The sequence below is a fragment of the Moschus berezovskii genome, chromosome 6, assembly GCF_049115385.1.
Source record: "Moschus berezovskii isolate FMDL1 chromosome 6, NW_MosBer_1.0, whole genome shotgun sequence".
NCBI classification, from domain to species: domain Eukaryota; kingdom Metazoa; phylum Chordata; class Mammalia; order Artiodactyla; family Moschidae; genus Moschus; species Moschus berezovskii.
The window spans coordinates 63,011,193-63,022,591 of record NC_142465.1 but is presented as its reverse complement, the minus strand read 5'-3'; the positions used below and the strand labels follow the sequence as shown (position 1 = coordinate 63,022,591).

Genomic DNA, 11,399 nt, shown 5'->3' with positions numbered 1-11,399 from the left:
ATTGCATCAAAGTACTGCATTTCGGACTCTTTTGTTGACCATGATGCCTTAGAGAGCATCACTACGAACAAAGCTAGTGGAGGTGATGGAATTCCAATTGAGCTATTTCAGATCCTGAAAGATGATGCTGTGAAAGTGCTGCACTCAATATGCCAGCAAATCTGGAAAACTCAGCAATGGCCACAGGACTGGAAAAGGTCAGTCTTCATTCCAATCCCAAAGAAAGGCAATGCCAAAGAATGCTCAAACTACCACACAATTGCACTCATCTCACACGCTAGTAAAGTCATGCTCAAAATTCTCCAAGCCAGGCTTCGGCAATACATGAACCGTGAACTTCCAGATGTTCAAGCAGGTTTTAGAAAAGGCAGAGGCACCAGAGATCAAATTGCCAACATCCGCTGGATCATGGAGAAAGCAAGAGAGTTCCAGAAGAGCATCTATTTCTGCTTCATTGACTATGCCAAAGCCTTTGACTGTGTGGATCACAATAAACTGTGGAACATTCTGAAAGAGATGGGAATACCAGACCACCTGACCTGCCTCTTCAGAAACCTGTATGCAGGTCAGGAAGCAACAGTTAGAACTGGACATGGAACAACAGACTGGTTCCAAATAGGAAAAGGAGTATGTCAAGGCTGTATATTGTCACCCTGCTTATTTAACTTATATGTGGAGTACATCATGAGGAACGCTGGGCTGGAAGAAGCACAAGCTGGAATCAAGATTGCCGGGAGAAATATCAATAACCTCAGATATGCAGATGACACCACCCTTATGACAGAAAGTGAAGAGGAACTCAAAAGCCTCTTGATGAAAGTGAAAGAGGAGAGTGAAAAGGTTGGCTTGAAGCTCAATATTCAGAAAATGAAGATCATGGCATCTGGTCCCATCACTTCACGGGAAATAGATGGGGAAACAGTGGAAACAGTGACAGACTTTATTTTTGGGGGCTCCAAAATCACTGCAGATGCTGATTGCAGCCATGAAATTAAAAGACGCTTGTTCCTTGGAAGGAAAGTTATGACCAACCTTGATAGTATATTAAAAAGCAGAGACATTACTTTGCCAACAAAGGTCCGTCTAGTCAAGGCTATGGTTTTTCCCGTGGTCATGTATGGATGTGAGAGTTGGACTGTGAAGAAAGCTGATCACTGAAAATTGATGCTTTTGAACTGTGGTGCTGGAGAAGACTCTTGAGAGTCCCTTGTACTGCAAGGAGATCCAACCAGTCCATTCTAGAGGAGATCAATCCTGGGTGTTCATTGGAAGGACTGATGCTAAAGCTGAAACTCCAATACTTTGGCCACCTCATGCGACGAGTTGACTCACTGGAAAAGACTCTGATACTGGGAGGGATTGGGGGCGGGAGGAGAAGGGGACGACAGAGAATGAGATGGCTGGATGGCATCACCGACTCGATGGACATGAGTTTGAGTGAACTCCGGGAGTTGGTGATGGACAGGGAGGCCTGGCGTGCTGTGATTCATGGGGTCGTGGAGAGTCGGACACGACTGAGTGACTGAACTGAACTGAACTGAACTGGAGATCCTGTATCAGCAGCCAGATTTGAAGGGTATTTTTAAACTTAAATGCACATTGTTGGAAAAGATGACCGAAGTTAAACTTTCAACTTTAATGGAATTTTTTAAATCTCTAAGTAAATATATTAAAATATAAAGATAAGATATAAAGACAGGATCAGAAATTAATGAAATGAAAAACAAAGATACAGCATGAGGGAAATTAATAAAGTGTTCTCCCAGAAAACAGAACTAAGGTTTTCATGTTCTGATAAAATTGATAAGCAAATAATAAGGAAGATATAAATAATATTAAAAATGGAGAGACTTTGATAGCTACAACTTAGATAGCAAAGATAAAAATGCCACAAAAATATTATATCAGTAAATGTAAATCTTAGTAAAATGAACTACTTCTTTTTAAAATGACCTGAAAAAATAAAAAACCTAAATGGTACTATAAAATTTAAGGAAATTAATCAATAGTTTTTGTTTTTTCAGTTGTCATGTTTGGATGTGAGAGTTGGACCGTAAAGAAGGCTGAGTGCCAAAGAATTGATACTATTGAACTATGATGTTGGAGAAGATTCTCGAGAGTCCCTTGGACTGCAAGGAGATCCAACCAGTCAACCTTCAAGGAAATCAATCTTGAATATTCAATGGGAGGACTGAGGCTGAAGCTGAAGCTCCAATACTTTGGCCACCTGATGCAAAGAACTGACTCACTGGAAAAGACCCTGATGCTGGGCAAGATTGAAGGCAGGAGAAGGGGATGACAGAGGATGAGATGGTTGGATGGCATCACCAACTCAATGGACATGAGTTTGAGCAAGCTCTGGAAGTTGGTGATGGACAGTGAAGCCTGGTGTGCTGCAGTCCATGGGGTCGCAAAAAGTCAGACACAACTGAGTGACTGAACTGACTGAATTTTGTTGTTTTTCAGGTGCTAAGTCATGTCCAACTCTTTTCGACCCCATGGACTACAAGATGACAGGCTCCCCTATCCTTCACCATCTCCCAGAGCTTGTTCAAATTCATGTCCATTGAGTCTAATTTACTAGATATTTTTAAAATTGATAAAGTTCAAAATTCATTCTTGATAACTCTTAGTGAGTTATGAATGGAAGTGAATTGTGGAGTGTCCAAGTGGACCTGAAATTGTTAGTTTTGCTCTTTCCTACCCAAGTTACTTACAAAAAAATAAAACCATCTGATCGTGAGGTATATTGCTTTACTTTAGAATCATGAGTGTGCAATCTCCTAAGTACTTATAATAATGAGTCGTGTAATTGGGCAAAACACACATGAGATGAAAGGGTGCCCAAAATCAAGGGAAGAGCTAATTCTCCCACAATAGAAGGTGTGGTTTCACCAAGAGCAACAACTTTGCATTCCTGAGAGTTTCTTCCCTGAACTCAGCAGAATTCCTTAAACAATGAAAAATATGGTGAAAAGAAACCACACTTATGATTCATCAACAACTGTTTTGCACCTGACCTATTTCTGATTCTATTGTTGGATCTTCCTTTCTCCAAGGACACAGTCCCAATTGAGAACATTATTTTTTCCACCCAAAGTTAATAACAATATAGGTTAATTAGTGACTTTTGAACCTATGATCCCAAGGTGTTGTATTGTTTGTTTAATCAGATGATCCCTGCTAGCCTGTTGAGGACCACATATAACTTACACCATTCTTGTTAACACGTAATTTGCAGAGAGTGCTCTCTTTCTGTACAGAGGTCAAGATATCAGTTTGCCCAAACCAAAAAGAGCTTCTCACCAACGACAAGGGTCTTTAATTCTTTTAACTATACAGAACATATGAGCATTTTTCCGAGAATTAAGTCAGAAAATATCCTTCATTTGGTATCCTTATAAGACTATAGAAGATAAAAGGACATCTGAGAAAAATCCCTGGGAAATTGTGGGCAATGGAACCCTAAGAGATCTCTGCTCACTCACACACTTGCCAGTGAGGGCAAGTGAGGGCAAGTGTGTGAGTGCGTGAAAAATATTGTAGGACACACCATCAGCTAGCAAAGTCTTCTCAGCTCTGAGTCACCCTAAGGATCTTTGTGGTTAAATTACACAGAAGCCATGAGCAGCTATCTGAAAGGTGAGTATGATTTATTTGTTTCAAAGTTATAAGACAGAAAGCTTTGACTTAGGTGTTTCAAAACCCAGGTCCAGAAGAGTTAAGAACAGTGTTTCACAGAAATCAATAGTTACATACAATGTTATTCTATTCTCTGACAAGTGACATTTGAATTCTAATAAGACTTCAGGAAGGTGTCCTCTGGAAAAATTTGAAAGCTAAGACAGTAAAGTTTGGGGGGAAGAATACAGTCTCCCATGTGTGAGACCCTAAGACTTCCTTTTCTCTTAATCCAGCAAAAATGTCTCCCTAATGTTTCTATTTTGCTCAAAAGCTTGAATATCTAACATTAGAGATAATTCCCTGTATTTAATGAGCAGTACCACAAAATATATACTTGAGAGGGTAAAACATTGTGCTATTAATAAGTGTGTGTTAGTCACTTAGTCATGTCCGACTCTTTGTGACCCCCTGGGCTGTAGTCTGCCAAGCTCCTATGTCCATGGAATTCTCCAGGCAAGAATTCTGGAGTAGGTTGCAATTTCCTCCTCCAGTTCTGTTCAGTTCAGTTCAGTCACTCAGTCATGTCCGACTTTTTGCGACCCCATGAATTGCAGCACGCCAGGCCTCCCTGTCCGTCACCAACTCCCGGAGTTCACCCAAATTCATGTGCATTGAGTCGGTGATACCATCCAGCCATCTCATCCTCTGTCATCCCCTTCTCCTCCTGCCCCCAATCCCTCCCAGCATCAGGGTCTTTTCCAATGAGTCAACTCTTCGCATGAGGTGGCCAAAGTATTGGAGTTTCAACCTCAGCATCAGTCCTTCCGATGAACACCCAGGACTGGTCTCCTTTAGGAGGGACTGGTTGGATCTCCTTGCAGTCCAAGGGACTCTCAAGAGTCTTCTCCAACACCACAGTCCAAAAGCATCAATTCTTCGGTGCTCAGCTTTCTTCATAGTCCAACTCTCACATCCATACGTGACCACTGGAAAAACCACATCCTTGACCAGATGGACCTTTGTTGTCAAAGTAATATCTCTGCTTTTTAATATGCTGTCTAGGTCCTAACTTTCCTTCCAAGGAGTAAGAGTCTTTTAATTTCATGGCTGCAATCACCATCTGCACCATCTGTTAATAAGATGCCACAATACTTCAGTGAACTTTTGTATGTTATTCTGCATGAGTTTCCCCAATATGTTTCAGGTGAGACTAAGGTAATAACAGATATTTGCAAGAAGAGAAGTTAGAATATTGTGAGTTCACAGGGCTTATCCCAGGTTGAGGAGAGCTTGGTGGACACCATATGTGGGCACTGGGAATCTAGATCAGAAGACAAGGAAGGGTAATAGGAATGCTACTCAACTTTAACATCTGGTCGGGTGTGGTCACTCCCTGAGTGGTTCTACTGAGAAAGAAGCAGTTAATCGACCAACCATTTATTACACACCCAAGTCAGACTCCTGTCCATCAATGCAAGACAGTGGACTCTGAAGTGAGATCTGAGCACATATTGGAAATGGACACTGCACCCCCAGTGGGAAGAGAAAAGCCACATTTCACTAGTCTCAGGGGAAACTCGCCTGAAGATCATTATGGGAAATAGGTGGAAACATCCAAGAGAAAGCATTCATGTTCTAAACTAATTGAGCTCTCCTGGGACGATCTTGTTCCATCCCAGTGATGAGAGAAACCAGAAGCCCTAGAGACAGTGACTGCAAATGGGAAACATTCCGTTTGCTACAAATGTGTGCATTAGTTGCTCACTCTGTCTGATTCTTTGCGACCCCATGGACTGTAGCCAGCCAGGCTCCTCTGTCCATGGGATTTCCAAGGCAAGAATATTGGAGTGGGTTGCCATTTCCTTTTCCAGGTATCTTCTTGACCCAGGGATCTTCCTGACCCAGGAATCGAACCAGCATCTCCTGCATGGCAAGCAGATTCTTTTACTGTCCAAGCCACCAGGGAAACCCTACAAATGTAATGAATTATTACTGTTGAAGACCAACCATCATTCTACTATAACCCTTAACTCAGAAATAAAAACACCCTGGGCATTGATTTATTTCATTCCCTGAAAGTTACTTGACAGATAGTATAACAGAGAAGATGTTGGTCATCTTCTGTTTTTCAAAAGATAAAGAGGAGAAATAAATCAGTCAAATAAAGAGTTGAGAAGGCAGAGTTTTATAGTCGTTATGAGCTGGGTCATATAGACAGACAGTTAATATTCCTGCTTTACCGCATCCTAAGTCATTGACCTTGGGCAAAATTCTAAATATTTCTGGACCGTGATTTCCTCAATTGTAAAATGAGGATTAAATTACAACCAGCCTCAGAGAGCCGCTTTGAGAATTAAATGATGTACTCTAAATGTTTAACATAATTATTAACATTTAGTATCTGCCTTATAAATATTACCTTCCTTGAAGAAGTTTGTGAATTAAATTGAATAAAATGAAAAGGGGATTCTCTACGCTGGTATCTCCATTAAAAGCCTATTCTTATCCCAGGAATTTCCTCATGAGAAGTTTATTCTTCAATTAAAAACATAAATATGCCTGAAGTGAGTAACATAAATATGGTTACCAGCTTCTAAAACCCTGCTGCTGCTGCTGCTGCTGCTGCCAAGTCACCTCAGTCGTGTTCGACTCTGTGCAACCCCATAGACGGCAGCCCACCAGGCTCCCCCATCCCTGGGATTCTCCAGGCAAGAACACTGGAGTGGTTTGCCATTTCCTTCTCCAATGCATGAGAGTGAAAAGTGAAAGTGAAGTTGCTCAGCCTAGGTGAATTTATTTCCTCCTACAGCGCTGATGGTAAGTGTTCCCTGAAGTAATATAGAGACTGAGGAATCAGCTAAAATGGACTGAGTTCCCTTGGAAGATTAAAACACACACACACACATTAGAAGTGGCAAACTTCCTAACGGTTGAGTGGAAATCAGGGAAACCAAAAAAAAAGCTTGAAATTCTCTCCTAGTTTTGGCACAGTGCAAAAAAAGCATAGAAATCAGATTTAGAAAACAGATTCTTCCTTAGACTTTGCTCCCAGTGAGTCTGGTGACTGCTGACCCTCTGATTTCTATCTTTGAAATTAGAGGGTTGGCCAAAATAATTATTAAGGTGATTTGTATCTCAATTTATGTAGCTCTCTTAAGTCCTTGACCATTTCATTTACTGTAACCTGACATCCATTTGACTAAGGTTTGTTTTCTTTTTTTCTCTTGTTTCTTTGCACTAGTTCAAAGAGAAAGAGATAAGGCAACATGTAGAGGTTATAAAAGAGATTTCTTATAAATTCAGTTCAGTTCAGTTCAGTTCAGTCGCTCAGTCGTGTCCGACTCTCCGCGACCCCATGAATCACAGCACGCCAGGCCTCCCTGTCCATCACCAACTCCCGGAGTACACTCAAACTCAGGTCCACAGAGTCGGTGATGCCATCCAGCCATCTCATTCTCTGTCGTCCCCTTCTCCTCCCGCCCCCAACCTTTCCCAGCATCAGAGTCTTTTCCAGTGAGTCAACTCATCGCATGAGGTGGCCAAAGTATTGCAGTTTCAGCTTTAGCATCAGTCCCTCCAATGAACATCCAGGATTGATCTCCTTTAGAATGGACTGGTTGGATCTCCTTGCAGTATAAGGGACTCTCAAGAGTCTTCTCCAACACCACAGTTCAAAAGCATCGATTCTTCGGTGATCAATGGGGAGTTCTCAAGTGCAATGAGATTAAACAAGAGGCCCCTAGGACAAGGAGAGAATATGAAAGCTGCAATTACTGAAAGGAAGTGCATATCCCAAGGAACAAAGCTTGAATTAAGAGACTTGGGCAGGAAATTACATTAGAAAGTCTAAACAGTGTAGATGATGAATGTATGAGATTCAGAGAGAATAAGTCACAAGTTACAGTGTATATAGTTGAATTACTTCCGTGTAAACAGACTTATCAATGAATATTACATTTGTGGAACTTACGAGGACCTTATAATTTTGTATTTAATCTTAAAGATAGAAGCAAACTTAAAGTATGTATACAGAATACAGTAAGAGGTGAGAGGTAAATCTAGGGATAAGGTGGGGGAAAGTGTGAGACAGTATGTGAACACAGGGAGAGGCAATAGGTCCTGAAAGAAGAAATAGAGTGAATAGAATGTATTTGATATCTATTCTATGCCAGGCAGGATGCTAAGAGCCTGGAAGAATTAATGTATTTAATCTTTATACTAACCCATGAAAAACATACAATTATTATTTGCATGTCACAGACCAGGAAACAGAGCCCATTACTGAACTTTCCAAAGTTTCATGACCGTGTGTGAACCCAAGTATCAAGCCCTGGTCTCTATTTTATTCCAGAACTTCCACTCTTAACCCCTACCTCTTTTTTTTTTAAGCTCCTCTGGGTCTTCATTGCTGAGGGTGGGCTTTCTCTAGTTGTGCTGAGCAGAGACTATTCTCTAGTTGTGGTGTGTGGGTTTCTTGTTGCATGGCTTCTCTTGGTTGTGGAGCACGGGCTGTAGAGCCTATGGGCTTCAGCAGTTGTGGCTTGCGGGCTCTAGAGTGCAGGCTGAGCAGTTGTGGTATACAGGCTTGGTTGCCTGCAGCATGTGGGATCTTAGTTCCTGAACCAGGGTTCGAACCCATATCCCCTATCTTGGCCACCAAGGAAGTCCCATATCCTCCTGCTGGGCCACCAGGGAAGTCCCATCCCTATGTCTTATAATTAACCCAGATGGGCTCTCTCAGAGGAGACCTAGGACTGGGTGACAATTCTCCTCAGCCAAGTTCCTTCTGAGAAAATGAGGCAAAGAGATGAACAAAGTGAAAACCTTACCACCAGGCCACCTCCTTCTCCCTCTGCAGTCCTTCCTTCAAGACACCACTCTTAACCCCAAGTAACTTTAAAGATTCTTATTCAATCGTAGGTACAGATGACATAGTTTAGTGTAATCATGGGAGATGATGACTAAAATTGATCATTTATCTTTCTGATTTCTAGAATTGCCTCAATACACTGAGATCCTTAAGTGAAGATTAAAACCTAAAATATAAATGAATGATGTAACTTTTCAATTACACTTTAAACGAAACTAGTCAATCAATTATCAAGGACAAAATGCCCAGCCTCATTCACTCAGTAAATTTGTATTGCATATCTGCTACATGCCAGGAAAAAATCTAGCCCTGGGTTTACAGTGGTTTACAAATAAATCCATCTGTGTCCTCATGGAACTTGCTATCGAGTAGAGCATGAAAGTAAAAAGTAAATGGATAATAAAAGAAATAAACAGAATGTGCTTGCAACATTGGAGGTAGAAACAACACAGATAGGATCCTCAGAAATGCATCTTTGAGGGGATTATGTTTAAGATGCTGGGAAAGGTTGGGGGCAGGAGAAGAAGGGGACGACGGAGAATGAGATGGCTGGATGGCATCACCAACTCTGTGGACATGAGTTTGAGTGAACTCCGGGAGTTGGTAATGGACAGGGAGGCCTGGCGTGCTGTGATTCATGGGGTCGCGGAGAGTCAGACACGACTGAGTGACTGAACTGAACTGATGTTTAAGTTGGCACCTGAAAAATAAGATACAGGCACACGAGAATGCAAGCAGAGCATTTCTAGAAGAGAGAAAACTGCAAAAGGTGGGGGATGGAAAAGAATTTGGCATCTTCAAGGAACAGGAGACCCAAACAGCTAAGCTAGAGATAAATTAGGAGCATTTCACAGCAATGAGATCATGAAATATCTTATAAACCAGAATAAGGAGTCTGACTTTTATTCCAAGGGTTATGGAACTCCAGTGAGTGACTGTAAACAGAGAAATGGATCTTATGTAAGGTTTTGAAAATTACTCTGATTCTTTCGAATAGACATATGAGCGTACTTCCATGCGGTTTAAAAGGGAAGAGAGCAGAGAGATGGGAGGCACCTTAGAGGAGAATGTGGATTATCATCACAAGCAAGGAAGTAGAGGTGGAGAGGAGAAAAAATTTAACTTCACAACATTGACTGTAGTCACCCCTGTATCCCACATAGAACCAAGATGACAGCACAGCTTGAGGTTTTATTGTCAGGAAATTACAAACCATGCATATTTTTATGACAGTGTTTTTCTGTTCATTAACACTGATAATAAAGTCTACCTTCTTTTCCATTAGGTTGTTAACAAAATAATTCCTTTACTATTGAATTAATACTACATTGATATAGTAATAAGAATCTTTAAGTGGAACCTTCTGACTAGTATCCAGTATAATGCTAAGCAGTGAGAATCCAGTAGCAATAATGATTAATAAACCACTGCTCCAATAGCATTCTTTATTAACAGGTAAATAAAATAGCGTTCTTGATTCACAAGAAATAAAATAAAATAAAACTTTGGCTTATGTAACTAAGTTAACATTAGCTAGGAATTTCATGTCATTCTTCTGCTAACTCATGTAACAGTCTAGTTCTCTGATCTAATTTCTCTCTTTCATTTTAACACACAGACACAACCACAGTCAGGAATCAGGGATGAAAAATTATACAGCATTAACAACATTCATCCTTGTGGGACTAACCAATGACCCAAATCTACAGATTCTGCTGTTCATCTTTTTGTTTCTAACCTATATTTTAAGTGTTGTTGGGAACATGATCATCATCATTCTCACTTTGGTAGATCCTCACCTCAAAACACCCATGTATTTTTTCCTCCGGAATTTCTCCATCTTGGAAGTGTCATTCACAACTGTCTGCATTCCCAGATTCCTCTACACATTGGCATCTAGGGATAATACTGTTACCTACAATGCATGTGCCACTCAATTATTTTTTTATGTTATCCTGAGTGTAACTGAGTTTTTCCTCCTGACGGCCATGTGCTATGACAGGTATGTGGCCATCTGCAAACCCTTGCATTACACAACCATTATGAACAACATGGTCTGCATCAAGCTCCTCATTGGCTGTTACATGATTGCTCTAATCATCGTCATCCCACCATTTAGCTTGGGCTTTGAGCTTGAGTTTTATGACTCTAATATCATAGATCACTTTGACTGTGATGCTGCTCCCATCCTGAAGATTAATTGCTCAGACACAGAGTTCCTAGAGCGATTCTTCTTGGTCCTGACTGTGCTGATGCTCATTTTCACCTTGGTGTGTGTCATCATGTCCTATACATACATCATCAGGACCATTCTCAGATTCCCTTCTGACCAGCAAAGGAAAAAGGCTTTTTCTACATGTTCTTCCCATATAATTGTGGTTTCCATCACTTATGGAACCTGCATTTTCATCTGCATCAAACCACATGCAAAAGAAGCAGTTGCTATGAATAAGGTAGTGTCAGTGCTAAAGACTTCAATTGCCCCCATAATGAATCCTTTCATTTATACTTTGAGGAACAAGCAAGTGGTACAAGCTTTCAAAGACATGATCAAAAGGGTTGCATTCTATTTCAAAAAACTAAAATGATTACTGAGTACAAAAAAAACTAATTGTAAAAGTATTCCTTGGTATTCATTTTATTTTTCTCTAATGACTGATGCTAAAGCTGAAACTCCAATACTTTGGCCACCTCATGCAAAGAGTTGACTCACTGGAAAAGACTCTGATGCTGAGAGGGATTGGGGGAAGGAGGAGAAGGGGACAACAGAGAATGAGATGGCTGGATGGCATCACCAACTCGATGGACATGAGTTTGAGTGAACTCCGGGAGTTGGTGATGGACAGGGAGGCCTGGCGTGCTGTGATTCATGGGGTCTCAAAGAGTCGGACACGACTGAGCGACT

The 11,399-nt window shown here is 41.0% G+C and overlaps 1 protein-coding gene across 1 annotated transcript; it reads left to right on the top strand.

Moving 5' to 3' along the window:
* Positions 1 to 10,059: 10,059 nt before the first annotated feature.
* Positions 10,060 to 11,082, top strand: LOC129536508 (olfactory receptor 6C2-like). The gene has a single exon (XM_055395468.2). The coding sequence runs from the start codon at positions 10,138 to 10,140 to the stop codon at positions 11,080 to 11,082; it is 945 nt and encodes a 314-aa protein (XP_055251443.2). The 5' UTR covers positions 10,060 to 10,137.
* Positions 11,083 to 11,399: the final 317 nt, after the last annotated feature.